The following is a 23,650-nucleotide window of genomic DNA, read 5'->3' as shown; positions in this document are numbered from 1 at the left end:
GACTATGGAGAGGAGGTCGGAGGAGGCACCCCCCTTGGTCAGCGCGGCCGACACAGAGGCTGACCGAGGGGTGGAAGACTTCAATGTGACAGTTCCGCCCGCGGAACATGTGTCAGGGACTGAAGACCGGAAACCAGGGCTGGGCTGGGCTGGGCTGGGCTGGGCTGGGCTGGCCATTTCGGCGCAATGAGGATCATCTGCGGGCGTTCCAACCTGGCTTTCGTATCACCTTGGACAGGATTGGAAAGGGAGGAAACGCGTAGGCAATCAGACTGCTCCAGTCTAGAGAGAGAGCATCCACTGCCCATGCTTCTGGGTCAGCGACCAGAGAGACGTAAGTGGGAAGTCTCTTGCTGAACCTTGTCGCAAACAGGTCCACCCCGCCGGAACCACTGTTCCCACACTCCTTGAAGGGTGTCCTTGTCCAGGGTCCACTCTGTGTGTATGACACTCTTGGACCTGGCACCAACGGAGGAGAGCCTCGGTCCGCAGAGAGAGGTCTGCCGAGTGCGCTCCCCCCCCTTTGTTCACGTAACATGCGACTTGTTGTATTTGTCCGTGGAACAAGCGAATGGGTCTTGCCGTTGGCCTCCGCCATGAAGTGCTGGAGAGCCCTGCGAACTGCCTCCAGTTCCAGAACATTGATGTGGCATAGGCGCTCCTCCGGGGACCAAGTCCCTGCTGCATGGAGTGAGTCCATGTGGGCTCCCCAGCCCATGGAGGAGACGTCTGTTGGGGCTATGGGCACCCCCTGTGTCAGAAGAGGGGTGGTTAACCACTCTGATGTCACCTCGACGAACCACTCGCCCAGACATATCCGGGTATCCCATGAGCTGAGTGCTCTGGGACCACCGAACCTCAGGTACCGGCGGGATGCTGGGTGGATGAGGATATGGAAATAAGCATCTTTCAGATCGATGGACGTCGCCCAATCTCCCCGTTTGCATGGTCTCCCGAATCTGTGCCTGTGTGTGAGGGGGGACAAGTCCAGGACTGGTCTCCACCCTCAGAGACTTTTGGAATCACGAACAGCCGGCCGTAAAAACCGGGGCCCGGGTCCGAGAGTTGAGATATCGCCCCTATGAGGAGTAGGTGCGATATCTCTTTCTCTAAGACGCTCTCCTGCTCCATCGAGCTGGGCACATAAGGAGGAGGAGTGGATCTTAGAGGGGGGCGGTCCCCCACCCAAGGGAGCATGTACCCTGACTCTAGCACCGAAACAATCCAGTCGACTGGCGGTGCTGAATCGGGGCCCAGTCTGGGGGTGCTGCCTTCTGGCCTTGGGCATGGCTGGACGGCCATGAGGTGGTTTTGTTCCTCTGCCGCCGATTCTGAGCACGCCGCTTTGTCTTAGGAGGCGAGGGTATATGGAGGAGCCCTGGTGCGGGTCTCTTCAATGGCATAGAACCCTGGCGCCCCTGGGAGGAGTGGGCTAAATATGAGGCCACCTCCCTGTTTGTCTCTGCCCTGTGGCTGACAAAATGCGGCGCATACTGGCCGAAGAGGGAGTGCTGCTGTGCTGGGATGGACCGCAGGGCAGCCCTCTCCTCTACTGGAATGTTAGAGAGGCGGAGAACAGCATCCCGCCGCACTAGCACAGCATCCCGCCGCACTAGCACAAGTATTGAAGTGAAGGCTGGTAGCTGCGTCTGCAGCTTGCAGTGAGACCAGACGCTACTCGATTGCCAAAAGTGTTTAACCTCGGGTCTGAGAAGAGGCCAGCAGGCCAGAAGGAGGAGACTCCGTGTCCTGCTGAACTGGACGTCGTTCCCACAGCTCATTGGCTCTGTCAAAGAAGGTATAAGCCGTGGAAACCTCGAGGAGGCAGCGGCGGGCCAGTTTGTCCCACTCTGCAAATGTCTTAAAGGGAAGAGTAGCTGAGAGGTGGGGAAGGTGGTGCGCTGTGAGACCAACATCCTGTCCTGCGCGGAGGGCTCTGCTTCCCTGTAGGCAGGGTGGTCCTGTGTGTACCAGGACCACACTCCTCCCTTGGAGGGATCTTTAAGGAACTTGCCTGGGGCAAAAGCGCCCGGGGCAGAGAGGGACTCCCTGCCTGGAGGAGGGATGGAAGCAGCACCCCTGACGCGCCTTGTGGTTCTGGAGTTAGAGTCGTAGGAGGGTTAAGGGTGACTTTGGAGGGTTAAGGGTGACAAAGTTGCCTGAGGGACTGATTCAGCATGCGTGACCCTATTGGGGAGGGTCAGTTCGAGCTCGGCAAAGTCCGAGTTTGGTTCAGGCTGGTCCCTAGGGAGGCGTGGGCTCCATCTGTCCGCACTGGGATGGGGGCGAAGAGTGCTCATCCGCTTGTTCGTCCTCATCTGAAGACAGGGGCTGTCCCTCTTGTTCACAGTCCATCCCCTGCTGGGTGCCATCCCAAGTGGATGTACCCACGGGGGCGTCCTGTGGGCTGTGGGTCAGCCCAGCGGGATGAGCTGGGGCGATCCCGAGCAGGGACACTGGTCTCCTCTGTTATGTCCTTGACACCTGAAGAGGGTGGGGAGTGGGTGGGTGCCACACCTTCTCAGAGAGAGCGTCCCTGGACGCCAGAGGGACCCACGAGTGCTGTGAGGGGACAAACACCCACTCATCTCCTTTTAGGACCGAGGGCTGGGTAGGTGGGAACAGCAGGCTCCCACGGGCTGAGTGGGGCCCCTCAGCTGCCGTCGGTCCTGAGTGACCGTGGAGGTCACCTGCGTGCTGACAGAGGACCGATTCGAGCCGATTCGAGGCTGTAGTGTTAATACTGGTCGAGGAGCTCGACCTGCCCGACAAGGAGTCAATCCCTCTTGTCGGGGCTGTGTGTGTCACTCTGTGGTCTGTGCTGGGTTGGGTCCGGTGGGGAGCGGACCAGGGGTTAGTCCCTGGTCCTCCCGGGAACCCAGCATGCACCCCCAGTACGGGTAGAATGGGGGATACCACCCGTGGGCACCAGCCCATCCCGTGACCATCTCTGCCAGCATCATGATCCCTGCCTTCGTAGGATGGCATACGAGGCATGCAATTCGATCCCCAACAGAGAAAGGAAAGACAGGATCGACTCAGAGGTAGAAAAATACGAAGGAATCGAGGGGGCCGAGTCGAAACGAGTACACAGAATGTAAGAACAATATACATGCAAGCTGTATACACAAAAAAGGCCAAATGAAAACGCTTAATAGCCAAAAAAAGCGTTAGACGAGACAGAGCGAAAACCTGACAAGATGGCGTGGAGAGCCTTGGCCAAAGGAATGATTCAGCGCTTATAGCCATGTCAAACTGATGCAAACTAGGCCTACGCGCGGCTAGTGAAAAGACGCCCCTCTTAGTCTGGCCCGCTCTTAGCCAATCGAAACAAATCCAAGTCACATCAGTCATTCAAATGCATGCAAAACTGATTCAGAAAAATGAAAGACATAAATACATACAAATAGAAAGCAAGAAAAACTAGGCTGAAAAGAGTGAAGTTGGGGGAGGGATTATTTTGGAAGGCCACACTTGTGCAGAGATCTGGCATAGAAACATGTTAAGGGATCCATCTTCATACAGAGATCTTTGAACATGGGTGTCTTCTTGTCAAAAGAAAAAAAAAAAGGATAAATCTTTGATCGAAAGTGTTCAATGCGATATGTAAATCGTAGATATAATCTTTGAAGAGAGGTGAAGTTAAAGCATATGCAAATCATTATTACATCTTAGACATTAACAGATAAGTAAATCACTGATACATCTTTAAACCAAGATGTTAGCTGATACGGAAAGAGACAGATCTCTAAACACGGGTGTTAGCAGGTATGTAAATCAATGACATATCTCTGAACAGAGGTGTTAGCTGATAAGCAAATAGATGTATCTCCTTGAACAGGAGCATTAACAGACATGTAAACCACAGATATATATTTGAACAGAGGTGTTAGCTATTAGCAAAGGAATAGATCTTTACACAGACGTGTTCGCCGATATGCAATGAAATAGACGTTTAAACAGAAACGTCGACAGGTATGTCATCCAGATATATATTTGCACAGAGGTATAAGCTGATATGCAAAGGGATAGATCTTTTAACAAAACATGCAAATCACAGATATATCTTTGAAAAGTATTAGCTGATATGCAAGGGGATAGATCTTTAAACAGAGGCGTTAAGAGGTATGAGGAAAATAACATCTTTAAACAAAGGTGTCAACTGAGATGTAAAGGGATGCAAGTCCAAAGGATCAGTGCAAATCTGCGTTTCACTGACAGGTTACCTCCCATGAACAGAAGGGACAGCCAGCCAGACACAAAGGGAGAGAACCAATGCCTTATGCACACAACAGAATGGAGCACCCGGTGAAGGTCAGTGCGGTCACTCTGCACCCTGGGTACTAACGACAAACGGCACATGTAAGGAAGGCACAGCACATGGAATGTACACAGATACAAGTAAGTGACCTTTGCCTTCAAGGTAACACTGGAAACCAGTTTGTGCACTCAAACCACTCATTTCTGGGCATCAGCTGTGTTAGAAAAAAGAACAGAGGGCAGGTTTAAGGTCCCACAGCCTTTTACAGATACTGGGGTAGTGAATTCATATCCACTGGGGCTTGGCATTGGTACCCATTCACACCTGGGTGGAGTGGGGAAAAATTGGAGTTAAGTATCTTCCACTAGGACATGCCTTGTTAAACTGTGCCTTTATCCCTGATCACTGGATCACAAGTGTAATGCCCGATTCATTCTGCCATGGCACCACTTTTACAAGAGCCCGTATCAAGTCAAATGACCAACAAATACTACTTAAAGTTAAACCCTTGACTGCTGTCTGTCAGTATCCCTCACTGAGGTAAGACAGCTTACAGGTCAGGATGTCAGTGAAGGGCTGTCACCCCACAGAGGTAAGACAGGTCAGGATGTCAGTGAAGGGCTGTCACCCCACAGAGGTAAGACAACTTACAGGTCAGGATGTCAGTGAAGGGCTGTCACCTCAATGAGACAAGACAGAGCTTGCAGGTCGGGATGTCAGTGAAGGGCTGTCACCCCATAGAAGTAATACAGTTAACAGGTCAGGATGTCAGTGAAGGGCTGTCACCCTATAGAAGTAAGACAACTTACAGGTCTGGATGTCAGTGAAGGGCTGTCACCCCACAGAGGTAAGACAACTTACAGGTCAGGATGTCAATGAAGGGCTGTCACCCTACAGCTTACAGGTCAGGATGTCAGTGAAGGGCTGTCACCCCACAGAGGTAAGACAACTTACAGGTCAGGATGTCAATGAAGGGCTGTCACCCTACAGCTTACAGGTCAGGATGTCAGTGAAGGGCTGTCACCCTACAGCTTACAGGTCAGGATGTCAGTAAAGGGCTGTCACCTCAATGAGACAAGAAAGAACTTGCAGGTCAGGATGTCAGTGAAGGGCTGTCACCCCACAGAGGTAAGACAGCTTGCAGGTCAGGATGTCAGTAAAGGGCTGTCACCTCAATGAGACAAGACAGAACTTGCAGGTCAGGATGTCAGTGAAGGGCTGTCACCCCACAGAGGTAAGACAGCTTACAGGTCAGGATGTCAGTAAAGGGCTATCACCTCAATGAGACAAGACAGAGCTTGCAGGTCAGGATGTCAGTAAAGGGCTATCACCTCAATGAGACAAGACAGAGCTTGCAGTCAGGATGTCAGTGAAGGGCTGTCACCCCACAGAGGTAAGACAGCTTACAGGTCAGGATGTCAGTAAAGGGCTATCACCTCAATGAGACAAGACAGAGCTTGCAGTCAGGATGTCAGTGAAGGGCTGTCACCCCACAGAGGTAAGACAGGTAACAGGTCAGGATGTCAGTGAAGGGCTGTCACCCCACAGAGGTAAGACAGCTTACAGGTCAGGATGTCAGTGAAGTGCTGTCACCCCACAGAGGTAAGACAGCTTACAGGTCAGGATGTCAGTGAAGGGCTGTCACCCCACAGAGGTAAGACAGCTTGCAGGTCAGGATGTCAGTGAAGGGCTGTCACCCTACAGCTTACAGGTCAGGATGTCAGTGAAGGGCTGTCACCCTACAGCTTACAGGTCTGGATGTCAGTGAAGTGCTGTCACCCCACAGAGGTAAGACAGCTTGCAGGTCAGGATGTCAGTGAAGGGCTGTCACCCTACAGCTTACAGGTCAGGATGTCAGTGAAGGGCTGTCACCCCACAGAGGTAAGACAGCTTACAAGTCAGGATATCAGTGAAGGACTGTCACCTCACAGGTCAGGATGTCAGTAAAGGGCTGTCACCTCAATGAGACAAGACAGAGCTTGCAGGTCAGGACGTCAGTAAAGGGCTGTCACCTCAATGAGACCAGACCGAGCTTGCAGGTCAGGATGTCAGTGAAGGGCTGTCACCCCACAGAGGTAAGACAGCTTACAGGTCAGGATATCAGTGAAGGACTGTCACCTCACAGGTCAGGACGTCAGTAAAGGGCTGTCACCCCACAGCTTACAGGTCAGGATGTCAGTAAAGGGCTATCACCTCAATGAGACAAGACAGAGCTTGCAGTCAGGATGTCAGTAAAGGGCTGTCACCTCAATGAGACCAGACCGAGCTTACAGGTCAGGATGTCAGTAAAGGGCTATCACCTCAATGAGACAAGACAGAGCTTGCAGTCAGGATGTCAGTAAAGGGCTGTCACCTCAATGAGACCAGACCGAGCTTGCAGTCAGGGTGTCAGTAAAGGGCTGTCACCACACAGCGGTAAGACAGATAACAGGTCAGGATGTCAGTGAAGGCTGTCACCCCACAGAGGTAAGACAGCTTACAGGTCAGGATGTCAGTGAAGGGCTGTCACCCCACAGAGGTAAGACAGCTTACAGATCAGGATATCAGTGAAGGATTGTCACCTCACTGAGGTAAGACAGCTTACAGGTCAGGATGTCAGTAAAGGGCTGTCACCCCACACAGGTAAGACAGCTTGCAGGTCAGGATGTCAGTCACAACTCTTTATTTGGACTTTTTCCCTTTTAGGATTCCATTACTCTTGATGAGCAAAAATCAATGTAATACACAAAAAGAATTAACTGCACTTCAAACTCATGCCATACTGGAATCATTTCATGCAGGTTCAACAAACAAGGGGTTAAATAATATCCACATACATGCAGACTCAGAAGTAAGGTAGCATGAAACGGGGGGAAGGGATATGGTTAACATGAAATACTACCGAAAGATAAGGCACTCAGATATGGGTGCAAGTCAAAATGTCACAGAGGAGGCCATCCACTCGATCCAGAATGATGATATATGTTAGATTAAATATACCCATGATGAAAAGATCTCACAAACACAAAAAGGGCAACAAACTATAAGGAACATTTCTACAGACAAGAAAACACAAAAATTTTGACATGTAGATGTCAGCTGTTGTCACAGTCAGCAGTCCTACACTCGATCACACAACAGAATGTTCATTTGGAAAGGATGGGTTTGGGAATTACTCTTGACACAACAAAGTGTCCTTGAATTACTCTTGAAACACGACAAAAGTTTGTCCTTGTTATACATTCTCTCCCTGAATGGAAGTGGAAAAATTCTGAATATGTCGATTTTTCAGACATGAAACAAGTACAGTATTCAGCCCCAAGCCTTTCATCTCATTTTCATGGCAGTATTTCTCCTGGATTCAGATGATGATTATCTATCTAACTTAGTTTTTATATCAACAATTCTTCACAAGGAGGAATGTGCATTTAAAAACAAGAATAAAAAACAAGTCAATAACCAAAAAAAAAGACAAAAATATGAACAAATCACTTAATAAAAGACATGTATATACTGTAAAAGTGGCACAATACTAGCTTGACAGCAGAACAGTGTCTCCTCTGATGTGTAGCCTCACTGCAACCTGTAGACTGCTGATGCTGGGACTCAACTTGACAAGGAATGAACTGAGGTGTGCTCACTTGCAGCAAGCAGAGGAACGTGGGAATGGTGAGTCAGGAACAGCAAGGAAGGGACAGGGAAAACATCACAGCACTGAACAGTCCTTTAGATGGGCAGACTCTGGGCCAGTGTTGACAGACCAGTGACATGACCAGCATCTGGTGTTCACATGTAGAACTTGGAAGAGCCCACCTGTTTCTCTCGCTCGGCGTCCTTCTTCAATCCTATGCATCAGAACAGGAAAATGTTTTAACAATCATTCACACACACACACAAAATGTGTGTTACAACTGACAACTTCTCTTTCCACAAAGATTTTGCCGAAATCTATGACATTTGAATATAATCAATCATTACCTTTTTTTTTTCTTTTTTTAAATTTAAAAAAAAATTTTTTTTTTAATAACCTTCCATAAAAAAGGAATTTTCCAGCAAACCCTCATGTACACATAAACAACAATGAACATCATTTACACACACGGGACAAGAGTATGTCAAAGAATCAATGGACAAACCAGTAATATGCTTCAGCCATATAAGCGTACATGGAAAAGAGTTTTTTGAGGTCTCACTTGAAAACCAACACAGCAAAGGGAATAAGTCAAGGAATCAACAAATGGGTTGTATGCTTCAGCCACTGGAGTGAACATGGACATGTGTGTTCTGAGGTCTCACTTGAAAGCTGACAAAGCGAAGGGCAGTACTTTGCAGACAGCAGTACCAATGAAGAACATCATTTTATGCATGTCTTCAAACACTGGGAACAAGCCATCATGCATCAGATAAATGGAGACGGGCGCAATAGCCGAGTGGTTAAAGCGTTGGACTGTCAATCTGAGGGTCCCGGGTTCGAATCAAGGTGACGGCGCCTGGTGGGTAAAGGGTGGAGATTTTTACGATCTCCCAGGTCAACATGTGCAGACCTGCTAGTGCCTGAACCCCCTTCATGTGTATATGCAAGCAGAAGATCAAATACGCACGTTAAAGATCCCGTAATCCATGTTCGGTGGGTTATGGAAACAAGAACATACCCAGCATGCACACCCCCGAAAACGGAGTATGGCTGCCTACATGGCGGGGTAAAAATGGTCATACACGTAAAAGCCCACTCGTGTGCATACGAGTGAACGCAGAAGAAGATGAATGGAGACATCCAGTCAGTGTGTAGTGGGAGAACAGGTGTGACAAACACAAGGAAGCAAAGCCAGGAAAGCAGCATTAACAGGTTTCAATGCTACAGTCAACACAGGCAACGTGATGACATATAAAGGGTTTTCCAAGGTCGTCCTTGTGCTTAAGGCAGACTATGTTAAGCATCGTTATTAATGGAGAGTTGTAATGCTGCAGTCAATACTAGGCAGGCTGTGAATACATGTGAAGGGTTTTCCACTGATGTCCTTGTGCATAAAGGTGGACTGAAATGTTATCCTGAGCTCTTCAAAGTGTCTTAAACCAAGTGCCTGGCAGACCATAAAACAGGGAGCTGCAGTTCTGTAGTTGGACAAAATGAAGGCCGATATGTCTTTTTTATTTTTTTAATTTGCTGCATCAATGATCAGAAATGGACGAATATGACCAGCAAAGCTCAAAGTAGATGATCCTGCATAACATACCGACATGATTCTCCACCGAAGGAGAACACCACAGGTAGTAACCTAAAACAATGACTGACTGAGAACGCAATGTCAGATCCTGGAAGGACTGTGAGAGTGAACTCAGAGAGGGACCACAGTTCTGACTGATAACAACAGAAATGTTTTCAGTCTTGTCCTTCAGCTTCTTTACAGTCATCCAGTTCTGAACAGTCTTTGTTGTATGCTGACACACGACAAAAAAACTGCAGGAACTAGGAGGTGGGGGCAGACTGCTGCAGGCACGTGTTGACAGCAAACATGTGATAAAACACCAAATTCTTTCATCACATGACTCGGGGGGGGGGTGGTGGTGGTGGGGGGGGTGAAAAGAACAGGTCAAAGAACTGAACCCTGCAGAACACCACACCCCAAAACTGAAAGGTTTGCAGCCTCTGTGTGCAACACACTGTGAATGCTCACTCTAGCAGGAAATGAACCATTTCAGTGCCAGAGAGATAAAAAGATGTATGCACTCTCTGAAGCAGGAGCCTATGGTCAAGTGCATCAGATGCCACAGCCAAGTCCAACAGACCAAGGATGCACCAACATGGCTGCTCACAGATGTTTGACCATTCACAATACAAAGGTAGTCTCTGTGGAATGGAACATCCAGTACATGGACTGAGTAGTTCAAGCGTGTCAGACACGTCCAGAACTGGACTGGAGTAGTTCAAGCATATCAGACTGGGCCTTGTGCTCATGCTGCTGATGTAACACAACTTTTCCACCCAAAATTCTTTGAAAATTAAGAATTAGAAACTAGGTTGTAATTTTTCACGACAGTAAAATTGTCAGGGGTAACCACAGCATATCTGAACGACACAGACACAGAGCCAGACTGACAAGGGCTGTCACTGCTGGGTAAGCTGATCCATGCACTGAAGCAAAGGACATGCAGGTATGGGGTCGGAGGCACACAGCTTTTCTGACGCTCATGCACTAACAGTAATTCCCCTCACCTGTTTACATCACCTGCAGGACTTTGGCAGTAGACCTGCCGGAGAAAGACAGAAAATGACTGAGCTTTGTTCACACCCAACAAAGGTCTTGCTGAAAGAGCTCAAGAGAAAACATGACTTTGTAAGGAACATACTGCTATTCTCAGTCACTCACCTGGATTCTCCTGGTCAGTTTAAAAAGTCTCATGAATCTTCTGTTCTGCCAGCCATGTTATTGACAAATGTGCTCCAGTAACTTCTGCTGGTTGTGTGTGTGGGAGTGATTGTGTTTGTATTGTGTATATGACTGTTTATGTGTGTTGTGCTTGATACATGTTTGTTTATACCTAACTTTTTATTGTGAACAACACAAGCCCCCTTACCTTTCTCCTGCAGCATCTGAGCAATGTCACGGTCCTCCTCTTCGTATCTGCAATCACAAACTGTTCATAAGGCTCTGTCAGAACTGTGCCACAAGCTAACGAGTCTTTACATCAACATCATTACTGCCTGACTGGAAGCCACAAAGGAGAAAAACAAAAACGTGAGATATTTCTGGGTATAAAACCTGTTGAGAGTCTGCACCAAGAATAGTTTTGAGAAGTAACAGTTGGGCCTGTTGTGTGCAATATATTGCTGTGTAAAAGTACTGCTTTATCATCATGATCTAAGCAATACAGTCAAAAACAAAAGAAATCACAAAAATATTCCTACTGTATCTGTGTGTCTGTTTCGATTATGTTTGTACCTTTTTATGTACCCCCCCCCCCCCCACCCAGCCCCCAAATCCTTTGTGACCCTGGTACACTTGGTAATAACAGCACGTTCTATACACTTGGTAATAACAGCACATTCTATTCTATTCCATATTCCCAGCACTGGCAATCCAACCTGATTCTGTCTTCATCAATGCTCTCTACAATGGAGTTGCGTTGGTTGACAATGGCCACTTTACGCTGAATCAGGTATTCCTCCTCCTCCTTCTCCTCAAACGACTTGTCACTCTCTGCACACACACACACACACACAGGTGGACGCATCGAGCCAAATTATCTCATCAGTTTACAGATTAAACTTAACTGCATCAAAAAATAAATACACTGAACACACTGGTCTGGCCATGTACCAAGATCCAATAGCCTTGCTCAAACAATTCTCCAAGGAGCTGAGGGAGGGAGACAAGAGGGGGAGACAGAAAAAACCGATGGACTGACAACATTGTAGAATGGTCGGAAAATCAACTTGCTGAGACGCAGGCTTTGACACAGAATCAAAAGAGCTGGAGGAATCTGGTGAACAGTACTGTGAAGCACCCCAATAGTCCTGTTGGGTATTTGCTTAAAAATTTTCTTTAACCTTCGCTGGCTATCATGGGTCGTACACGACCCAGAAGGGTACAAAAACGCAAATATCTCAGCCAATTCTTAATATTTTTCTATGAAATTTCAGAAATGCTTCTTACACTTAAAAGGCCAACATGTGCCAAAAAAATGAAAAAAATTCATTAATTAGTAATTAAATTTAAATTTAACTACACACGGACGCTTGTGTGGTTCGTGTATGACCCATGCTTTTTAAAGAGGAAAAAGCGTGGTCACCCCTCGAAAGCTTGTGTGGGTCATGCACGACCCATACCTTTTAATAGTGATTTCAGAAGGTTTAATTTGCAATTAGTGAAGGAAAATAAAGTTTCACTTTCAATAGCCTCACTACCCCACTGCTCTTCCACTACCCCCCCCCCCCCCCCCCCTTCCTTCGCCTGTCTTCAGCTATAACCCCCTTCCATCCCTTTCTCTAACAGCATGTACCTGAATATCTTTGATTGTGCGTGTATAGGATGCTATGTCATCTCTCTCTCTCTCTCTGTGTCTCAGTCTCTCTCTGTTTCAGTCTCCCTCTCTCTCGCTGTCTGTCTCTGTGTGTCTCAGTCTCTCACTGTTTCATTCTCTCTCTCTCTCTACCTCTGTGTGCATAAGTAGGGTTTGTATGTATGTGCATGTGGTGTTATGTGTTTGTGTGTGTGTGTGTGCGTGTGTGTGAATGCATGAGCATGTGTTTCTTCTGAGTGTATGTGTCTGTGTGTGCATGTGCGAGCGCATGTGTGTGTAATCAGTTGTTACGGTATGTTTTCCTTTTCTATATTTTGTTATAAGCTTTGGAGGAATCTACAGGTTTCTGTCTCTTTACAAAGTATGGGTCGTGCACGACCCACACAAGCTTTGGAGGAATATACAGGTTTTTGTCTCTTTAAAGGTATGGGTCGTGGACGACCCACATGAGCTTCCGTGCGTAGTCAAAAGCGACAGCCAGTGAAGGTTAAGTTTGCAACCCACATTGTAGTAGGTTCTCACTCTATTTCACACACAATCTCGACATTCCAGAAGTGGAACAAAATCAAGACTGATGTGGAAATCTTTTCCCTGATGGAGGACTTGCAGACCTGAACAAGTGGCAGGTGCACTGAAGCAACCAACCACAGTGTGGCGTGTGCTGTCATGTACCCACCATCTTTGGTGAGAAGGTAGTGAAGCTGAGACTCTATCTGACTCTGCTCATCCTCCAGGTCCTGCTCCCGAGACCTGCAACACATTGACACATGTCAGAAGACACATCAATCACACACACACACACACATCTAACTGCAACACATTGACACATGTCACAAGACACATCAATCACACACACACACACACACACACTTGTAACTGCAACACATTGACACATGTCAGAAGACACATCAATCACACACACACACACATCTAACTGCAACACATTGACACAGGTGTCAGAGAACACACACCAACCACAAACACACAATGTAACTGTAACACATTGACAAAGGTGTAAGGGAACACGCATCAAACACACACATGTAACTGCAACACAATGACAGAGGTGTAAGGGAATACACATCAACCACACACACACACACACACACAATGTAACTGCAACACACTGACACAGCTATTGGAGAATACACATCAAACACACACGTGTAACTGCAACACACTGACACAGGTGTCAGAGAACACACATCAACCACACACACACACAGGTACAGAAAGGTACAACAGAGAGAGAATTTGATCTTCCTTCTCTCCAAAGTGATGCCTTCAAATTGTTATTAGAACCCTGCACAGAGAGAGAGAAAGAGGTGCATGTGTGTGTGCGTGCAAGCGAGTGAGAGAGACACACACACACAACACACGGACACAGCCACAGCCACTGAGTGGTGACTCACATGTAGACGAGGTCGCACTCCTTGCGGACCAGTTCATTCTTCTCGGTGACCAGCTGGAACCACTCTATCATCAGGTCATCTTCCTCCTCTGCAGCCACTGTAAAACATACATCACCGTCATCATCATCATCATCTTCCTCCTCTGTAGCCAAAGTACAAAGGCACACACATCACTGTCATCATCACCACCACCATCATCATCATCTTCTTCCTCCTCAACAGCCACTGTACAACACACTCATCATCATCATGTTCATCATCATCTTCCTCCTGTACGGCCACTGTACAACACACACATCACCACCATCATCTTCCTCCTGTACGGCCACTGTACAACACACACATCACCACCATCATCTTCCTCTCTGTGCGGCCACTGTACAACACACACTCATCATCATCATGTTCATCATCATCTTCCTCCTGTACGGCCAATTTACAACACGCACATCACCACCATCATCTTCCTCCTGTACGGCCACTGTACAACACACACATCACCACCATCATCTTCCTCCTGTACGGCCACTGTACAACACACATCATCACCACCATCATCTTCCTCCTGTACGGCCACTGTACAACACACACATCACCACCATCATCTTCCTCCTGTACGGCCACTGTACAACACACACATCACCACCATCATCTTCCTCCTGTACGGCCACTGTACAACACACACATCATCACCACCATCATCTTCCTCCTGTGCGGCCACTGTACAACACACACATCATCACCACCATCATCTTCCTCCTGTGCGGCCACTGTACAACACACATCATCACCATCTTCCTCTCTGTGCGGCCACTGTACAACACACATCATCACCATCTTCCTCCTGTGCGGCCACTGTACAACACACATCATCACCATCATCTTCCTCTCTGTGCGGCCACTGTACAACACACATCATCACCATCATCATCTTCCTCTCTGTGCGGCCACTGTACAACACACATCATCACCATCATCTTCCTCCTGTGCGGCCACTGTACAACACACATCATCACCATCATCATCTTCCTCCTGTGCGGCCACTGTACAATACACATCATCACCACCATCTTCCTCCTGTGCCGCCACTGTACAACACACATCATCACCATCATCTTCCTCCTGTGCCGCCACTGTACAACACACATCATCACCATCATTATCTTCCTCCTGTGCGGCCACTGTACAACACACATCACATCATCAGCGATCACCACTACCATCATCATCACACAATAATTCCTGTTAAACTCCTCTGGTAGACACAGCTGGTTGTCTCTTCAGTGACTAATTCGGTAAAAATGTGAGAGAGCAACTTTTTCACTTTCCTCTGCAAGAGACCACACAGTTTCAGTTTGAAGGAGATGCCAAAGCATGCAGACTGATCCATAGAGACAGATGTGTGTGTGTGGAGTGTGCATGAATCAATCTGCTCCCTCTGATGCCCCCTTGAAATTGAAGCTACCACTGGAACTGCGGTCTGGTGCTGGAGAAGGTGAAAAAAAAGTATGCATTCTCACATCCCCCATTCTCTCCCACCCTCTGCATGTCAGTCCCAGTTCACAAGATGGTTACCAGATCAGATGGTATGAATCAATGGGATTAACAGACACATTAATTACATGAATACAAAAACGCATCAGCATACAGGCCATAGTTACACTGACAGAAAAAAAAAAAAAAAACAGCAAAAACACCACACATCAATGTCGCATTAACAAACATCACATCATGTCAAGAAGCACACATCAGTATTTGTAGAAAATACTACAGCAAAATCAGTATGGCTTTTGCAAGCTGCTAAATACGCTGTCAGCTAAGAAATGGTGCTGCAAAACAGCAATAGTTTCTGGAAATTTCTGAATAATCTGTCAACTTAGAAATACTACTGCAACAACAGTATAGCATCTGCAAGCTGTTAAATAAACTGTCAGCTTAGAAATACTGCTGCAAAAACAGTATAGCATCTGCAAGCTACTAGATAAACTGTAAGCTTAGAAATACTGCTGCAAAAACAGTATAGCTTCTGGAAACTACTGTATAACCTGTCAGTTTGGAAATAACTGCTGCAAAAACAGTATAGCTTCTGGAAACTACTGTATAACCTGTCAGTTTGGAAATAACTGCTGCAAAAACAGTATAGGATCTGCAAGCTGCTAAATAAACTGTCAGATGAGAAATACTGCTGCAAAAACAGTATGGGTTCAGTATAGCTGCTAAGTAAACTATTACTTTTGAGGTGGTCTGTGAAAATTCAGACAGCAAGATCTTCCAGAACATTTTAAAGAAATTACACATACAGAGATACTACTTGCATAAACATGAATAATAAAAGCCTGAAATTTCTATTCAGTTATCTGCATTTTCTATTAATAAACTGAAAAAAGAAAAAAAGTAATGACACTGGAATTATTATCATCATCATCATCTCTCTCTCTCTCTTTTTTATTTTTTTTTTTTATTACCGTTCAGTGTGTGTTACTGCAGTTCATTAGATTCTATTTTCAAGCTTGATTTTGAAAAGGACACAAGTTCACCTTTCCTCCTTAACTTCTACAAGATTCATGTTTCACTGTTCTGCATTACTGGCTCTGTGGATGAAGGCTGTATGGTTATACACAGTTAAGTGAATTTTTCTGCTTTGAAATTTTCCATGAGAAATAAAAAGAAAAGAAAAAAAAATGAATGCAATAAAAAAAAACAGAAGTGGGGGAAAGAGCAGAGTGAGGATTACCATTCAAACTTTGTCATGATCCACAAAGCACTATTTACAAAAATATAGTTTTGAATTTCTTTAAAATAAAATATTCATTTTTCTTAAACATAAAATATATGTGGCACTCTCTTGCTTCTGTTGACATGAAGGGTAAACCAAAAACTGAAAGAAGACACACCATGTTCCTGCTTTTTTCAGAAAAAAGTAAGTATTTTCACATTCAATGCCTCAAAGTTAATAAATCACATTTAATGCCTCACGTCATCCATAAGGACACTAACAAAAGTGTATTTTTATTCTCCTTAAAAATAAAGTGATAACAACAAGAAAAAGCTCTATTTCTCTCTCTCATCCCTCTACATATCTTTAACTGAAAATAGAAATTGGGCTATTCTATTGTTTGACTAAATCAATAACGCACAAATAAGAAAAAGAAAAAGAACACCAACAACAACAAAAATGCCATACTGAGCACCAGCAAAATCTGTCAGCAGCTACAGTTTAACACTCAGACATAGAAGAAAGTAAACATATATAAAGAATATGTGTTATACACAAAAAGCATTAAAAAAACAACAACAAAAACAGCACTGTTTAGTGAACACTTGCACTCTGCAACTCTTCAAGGAGGCATATGTTTCTACCGGTCTCGACATGGATTTATCTTTTTTTTTTTTCATTTATCAATTTGTTTTAATTTCATTATAGTCAGACATAAGATAATATGATAATATATAAAAACATATATCTGTATAAATATATATATATATATATATATATATATATATGTGTGTGTGTGTGTGTGTGTGCGTGCATCATGATGCCAACAAGAAGACAACATAAAAATAAATGAGTGAGAAGTTAAGTTTAATTTCAGAAGCTACTCTTCATATTTCATAAGAACTGCACTATCCTGTGCAAGCTTACTGTTTTGAAGCCAATGATAAAAACTATGAATGGGCCTGACCCCATGGAATGAAATGAACTGAAGCTAAAAGCACCTTGTCAGGGTGCCTTGATATCTAAGTTCAGGGCTCTGCTCCTGTAATCAATATCATAATCTCACTGTAATTAAAAAACAACAACAAATCATATTTTTGGTTTTCTTATCCCTGCCAACTTTTGTCTTGGGTACAGGTTTTCATGCATTGCCCCCGTTTGGATTATTTGTGGCAAATCTAGTCTATGTGATGTTGAATCATTTTGTGACTTGTTTTATGCAGTGTACTTAGGAACTGACATGTATGTTTCAGTATCGGATCTTTTGTATTTTTCTTGTTCTTTATTTTCATTGTCAGGCAATCTTATATTTAGCTCATGTATATAACTATCCTTTTCTAAATAGCATGCAGGTCAGTTGCTGCCTCAATAGCTTTAATTTTAGGCTCTGGCAGTATAAAAATATTAATAAATCATCAGCCCTGACTCAGGGAAAGGTCCCATGTGTCTTTCAATTCAACCCTATCACAAAATCTTCACATCATCTTGACAGTGTTTTTATTTTATTTTTTCCTCCCACTGATTTTTTTATGTTTATCATTTTCAACCTCTCATGTCTTCACATTAACTTGAACATTAAATTATAGTCACTCATACTGTAAAATCAAACTCAAGCATCATTTGATAATAGACATTAAAACTATCAACATTCTACAGAGGAAATTTTCAGTTTCTCAAAACATGCAGGAAATCCATCTACAATCAAACAGCATTTTAAAAGCAATCCAACAGGAAAAAAAAATGTCTACTCTGAAAACATCACCTCATTATGATCATATTTTGCAATATTGGGCATACATTCTTTTTTTCGTCGCATTAATTCCGATGTATCTTTTTAAAATGTTTTCTGGTTACATAAAATTTGTTAATTTGACAAAAAAAAAAAAAAAAAAAAAAAAAAGGAAAAGAAAATAATCTTTGGATCACTTCTTTCTTATGTGTTCAGACTTACAATTTTCATCAAATATATTTTTCATGACGATTCATTTCCTAAACTGGCTTCAAAAAACAACTCATGGGAGAGGGAAGGGGAATAATTCACGACCAAGCTAACAACTGTATAGAAGGGAAGCAACCATGAAAAAGAAAATCACCACACAAAACTGGTGTTTTTTTCTTTTGAGTAAGTTACAATTATAACAATATAAGGCAAGATAACTGATTCATGATCATAATGTTAGTTATATGATTTTATTTCCTGGCAATGCATGCTCTAGTTCCCTGCTATTTTCTCAATGATTAAAGTATTAAAAAACACACATAAAAAATCTTTAAATTAGTAATATTAGCTCACCTGCATCTCAACCTGAGTTTTCAAAAAACAAAAACTGCCAGCAGACAAGACACGAATGAAAAAAAGGGGAGGGGGTTGGGGTTGGGTTGGAAGAAAGCAGAAGACAAACGCAAAAAAGGATCTGCACAAATAAATCACGGCAAAATCTAGCACAACACCTACAAGTACAAGCAAGCAAGTGGAAAAAAAAGCACACACTGTAATTGTAAAACATCAACAAAAAAACAAAAAAAAAAAAAACAAAAAAACAAAAAAAAAAAAAAAAAAACAGCCTTGGAATCTTACAAATCTTAAATGAAAAACTTATTTCAAAACCAAACCCACTACCAAACTAAGAAAAGAAAAAGAAAATCACTCTTGCATGCGCGTACACACTGGACATGTATTGTTAGACACAGGACTGAAAACATGGACTTGTATCGAAACACACACACATACACAGTGATACATGAATGCACACACACATACGTATACATACAAACTCACACGCAAGCACATACATGAACAAACACACACTTATGATCTTTCTTTCTCTCCAAACAAAATGGACAAAGGTCCAAAACTGGATGATTATGACAACACATGCAGAACAAAAAATTGTTTCAAACTCCCCAGGCGAATCTGCCAGGTAGGTGACTTGCTAGATCTAGACCACGATGACACCAATGACGAAAAAAAAATAAAAAGGTGGTAAGATGAAAAAAGTTTACCCAAGCAAAATAAATGACCTTGAAGTGAGAACTTTGGCAGCATCTGCAAAGGTTGAAAGGAAGCAACAATACAGAGGGTGATGCTCATGAACACTTCCAAACAATATACACGTTGTGCAGCACAGCATAAACATTGTTTTAAGGGTTAAGAAGAAAACAACAACACAGAAATCTACACTATGCTACAGAATATTCAGTAAGGTATGACTCAAATATCCAGAGCTACAAGTGGCAGGTGGTGAAAGCTATGATGAGTATTTGTTCCAGTATGAAGTATTATAGTTCAGTCATATCAGCAGATATATCATTCCTCATTGCAAATGTGATAAATATATACAAATCATGAACTGGGAATCAGACATGGGAGGTGTGGGTGTGGGGGAGGATGGAGGGGGGGGGGGGGGGGAGAAGAGGGAGGTAGGGGGAGGGGATAGGATAAGCATGCATCTTATAACATGTGTACAACTTTTGTGTCTACTTGTGGTAGATCTTTTTACTTTTTTTTTTTTTTTATTTTTATAGCCCTGTGAGTGGATGCTGTAAAAACATTACCAGTGAAAGGTGGCGTCTGAACAAAGTGTCTGTAAGCACAGTTCTGAGGGAAATTGAAACCAGGAAATGTCAGTGGTACCTACCTGTCTCGAATACATCTGTTTGTGGAAAAAAAAGTGCTATAAAATCTCAGATGAGGTCTTTTTGTTTCTTTGATGCATCAAGTAATTTTCTTCAATTGTACTTCTATTTATTTCAATATTTACCTTTTGATTCTACCCTCCACCTGACCTGTTTTCTTCAATTGACTCTCCAACAGCCCCCCCCCCCCACCCCCCCAAACCCGCCCCCCTCCCATTTCCTACCTTTTTTTTTACTAATGCGTACTGTTCAATGATAACATTCGAGCGTGAAAAAAAAACTTTAACTAGATGTCTACAATGACTAGTATGTGTGACAGGACACAAAACAAAATTCCTCCTTGTTCGATTTTTTTTTTCTTTTGAATGTGGGGGTTGAGGGCTAAGACAGAGCGTGGAGTATAATTTTTCTATTTTAAGGTGGCACACTTACAACATTCACCAAGGGCAACATATCCATTCATGATACATAGTTGGGAATCACAAGTTTTGTCACTAAAATACAAAACTGTCCACAGAACATTAGAGCCATTTTCCACATCTAACGCTTGGTCTGCGATGCAGGGAACACCAATGGAGGGCAGCATCATTCAACGTTTACCTGTCATGCCAGACAAGGCCTCATGCCCCTTGATATCAGAGCAAAGCCCGAGGGAGAGAAGTGGAAGGTGGAAGGGAATGCTGAGTTTAATTCCACAGCAGCAAGGGGATTATCAGTTAACGTGTGACGACACACCACCAAAAACACTCCAATTCGTGCCAGTATTTAGAGAATTACCACGATTAATATCACGCACAGCCAAACAGCTCGTCCATCATGATGTGCCTGATGCAGAGACACACAAGCACAAAGGTGAGGACTGCCAGGGGAGACATGCAGTGACGTTTCACATCCCACAAACCCACAGCACCACACAGGCAAGCCGCCAAAGGGGGCCACAAAACAAGAGTGCGGGTGTCAACAATCACCAAACCTCAGTCCCGCGCCACAGTCTAGCCAGTGACAGATGAAGGGAGAGGGGAGGGCCAAAGTCAACAGTGTGGGTCTGTGCAGAGAAGACAGCCACACACCGTTACTGTACCCATGGAAGGTGGGATCTTTCCATCACTTGCACATGTATACTGAAATTTTCTATCCTGTGGTAAGGGAGGAGCATAGGGGTATGTTACTAAATGCTAAGGCAGATATCTATCTGGTACTTTTCTGGCTCGTTAAAAAAAGAAAAAAAGGTGATATGGCTAAAATAACTGGAACAAATACTTCATACTTGAAGGCCTTAAGGGTAAAGTAAGTCACTTCTATGACAACAACAAATAAAGGGAAGAAAAAAGATACAAAGAATACTATCATTAATGATATTAACCTTCTTTTTTTATTTTTTAAACAAAACATGTTATCAGCATAATCATTATATTCAATACTGTTACTAAATTTAAACAGATGCTATCATTTTTTGTTATTTTGTTAGTGAGGTATGAACATAAACTTTATCTCTCTCTCTCTCTCTATATATATATATATATATATATATATATATATAGATATATAGATATATATATATATATGTTGTCATTGTTGTTCGTTTGTTTGCGGGTGAACACACTAAATTGTTACCATCTTAGTGCAGATATCAGATACAAAAATACCTTCCAACGAAACTCCTCATCCTGTAGCTAGCAAAGAAGTAAGGTCAAGATAACTGAGGCACAGTAAATCTGTCCATACATCTGTCACAGTTCAGCCTTGAGCAGTACAAGCAGCAAAAACTGACAGCCTTTTCTTTAAAAGCCACCTTTCCCAAGAAGCTGAGAAAACACATCTCCCATGACTACAAAGCTGCCAGACAAAGTTACCAGTCAACGAAATACCAAGGTGCCCAGAATCCTGACCAAACAGAATTCCATACTTTCCTCCCCCCAAAATCCTGCACTACATCTTCAAAGACCCCAAAATAAAGACACACACAAGCATACAAGTATGCACAAACACATTCACAACAGAATTACCACACATCCATCAAAACTGGCAGTGATCAGTTTTTGCACTGACTATATAAGGTAATTCAGCTTGGCTTAGCATTTACTAGTATTTTTCAAGAACGATAACATGTAAAAGCTTAACATACTGTATTTTGTTGAAACACTGTTGCAAGAAAGGAAAATCTATCAGTATTAATATTCAATTTTCATCACTTCCACTGCCTTTTTTTCTTTTTTTTGCACACAAGCAGAATCTTCTTTAATATTGAACACACAGTGAAACTGACAGGTAGCAAGAAAGTCTGAAGACTTTTCCAGACCTTGCAAGTTAAAGATTTTATTTCCAAGATTTTTCCAGCCCTGGAAATGGTCTTCCTGTTTTTCCAAAACTTTTCCAGTTTTCCTTCACTCTGTGGGAACCTTGACAAATGCATTTGCATGGTATTCCCCATCCTTTCTCTCTCACCCAAACTTGTGTGCGTGTGTGTGTGCATGTGCATGTGCGTGTGTGCATGCCTTTTTACTTCATCCAATCACCATTCTTGTTTTCAACTGCATATCAGTCTTTCCAGTTCTTACTAATCTTTGGAATGAAAACTCAAAACTAAAAATATCATCAATGCCTCTCCTCCCCAACCTTATCAATACATTTGTCATGCCTTTGCAGATGAAAAATCACGAAGACTGGTGAAACTATTTCAAAGACAGGATCCAAAGTGCATCATAAGTAAAAGGAGTGCAGAAAAAAAGAAGAATATGAATACAATTAATTATGCTATTGTCCACAGTATAACTATAAGGGCAGAAAAAACCCAAAGCTGTTAAGTGAGGTTACAAAAGGGAATGACACCATACTGGTAACTCACTGTACATTGAAGTTAAGATGTGAGTAGCACATATAAAACTACTCTGTCTACACTTAGAAAACCTACGCTACACAGGGTTACTGATAAGGTGGTATGAATACACTATAATAGTATCAAGTCACATGATACTGCACATATTATCACTTGACAAGGTGGTATGAATACACTATAATGTCACATAATGGTGCCCACACTATCACTTGCCAAAGTGGTATGAATACACTATAATGTTACATAATACTACACAAACTATCACTTGGAAAGGTGGTATGAACATAATACTACCACACTATCACTTGACAAGGTGGTATGAATCCACTGTAATGTGACATGATACTGCCCACACTGTGACTACACAGTGTTTCTACCTCACAAGCCAGCACAGTCTGGCTAACAGGAATGGGGGAGGAGGGAAAGTGGAGGGACATACCGCTGCGAATGGAGTCCTCCAACTGCCGCCCTCTCAGCTCCAGCTCTGACAGTTTGCTGTCGATGTTGAGCAGTTGTTGCTGCAACTCGATCGCTGACATACGACCAGGAGACATCTGAAATATCAGTTGTCACCCACCACCAATTATCGTAACGATCAAGATTCTTAAACTAAAGACGGACATTTGGATAAGCACACCACAAAAACAAATGACGATATTGCACAAAAAATAGACTGTCATGATTTTTTTCCCACCCCCAGCATACTTTACTCATACCATATCAATTAATAAACATACAAACACAGGGCACTTGCAAACCACCACATGCACACTGACTGAACCTAGCAG

The 23,650-nt window shown here is 43.6% G+C and overlaps 1 protein-coding gene and 1 long non-coding RNA gene across 15 annotated transcripts in view; one reads left to right on the top strand and one right to left on the bottom strand.

Moving 5' to 3' along the window:
- The first annotated feature begins 2,895 nt into the window (after positions 1–2,895).
- Positions 2,896–6,843, top strand: LOC143293056 (uncharacterized). Of its 9 annotated transcripts, none has more exons than XR_013056716.1 (5): positions 2,896–3,758; positions 3,802–5,299; positions 5,354–6,158; positions 6,193–6,352; positions 6,744–6,843. It is a non-coding gene; the product is annotated as an uncharacterized LOC143293056 (long non-coding RNA). The 9 variants fall into 9 exon arrangements; XR_013056717.1 differs by having other exon boundaries at positions 2,896–5,299; positions 5,354–5,405; positions 5,460–6,158; XR_013056715.1 differs by having other exon boundaries at positions 2,896–5,299; positions 5,354–5,565; positions 5,620–6,158.
- Positions 6,844–7,948: 1,105 nt separating this feature from the next.
- LOC143293055 (uncharacterized) overlaps positions 7,949–23,650 on the bottom strand; it is a 46,117-nt gene continuing 30,415 nt past the window's right edge. For 2 of the 6 annotated variants that reach the window (XM_076603925.1, XM_076603926.1), the window contains exons 7-13: positions 23,302–23,416; positions 20,029–20,043; positions 13,675–13,771; positions 12,939–13,012; positions 11,325–11,439; positions 10,817–10,863; positions 7,949–8,085 (exon numbers count right to left, since the gene is read on the bottom strand). In XM_076603925.1, coding sequence (XP_076460040.1) covers positions 8,027–8,085; positions 10,817–10,863; positions 11,325–11,439; positions 12,939–13,012; positions 13,675–13,771; positions 20,029–20,043; positions 23,302–23,416 — 522 coding nt within the window. In that variant the 3' untranslated portion in view covers positions 7,949–8,026. Of the gene's footprint in view, positions 8,086–10,454; positions 10,490–10,816; positions 10,864–11,324; positions 11,440–12,938; positions 13,013–13,674; positions 13,772–19,411; positions 19,437–20,028; positions 20,044–21,005; positions 21,072–23,301; positions 23,417–23,650 lie in introns of those variants that run through there. The other 4 variants (XM_076603928.1, XM_076603927.1, XR_013056712.1 and 1 more) reach the window with 4 other exon arrangements.

This window comes from Babylonia areolata, chromosome 18 (assembly GCF_041734735.1).
Source record: "Babylonia areolata isolate BAREFJ2019XMU chromosome 18, ASM4173473v1, whole genome shotgun sequence".
NCBI classification, from domain to species: domain Eukaryota; kingdom Metazoa; phylum Mollusca; class Gastropoda; order Neogastropoda; family Buccinidae; genus Babylonia; species Babylonia areolata.
The sequence above is the reverse complement of the archived record's forward strand: the minus strand, read 5'-3'. Positions and strand labels throughout refer to the sequence as shown.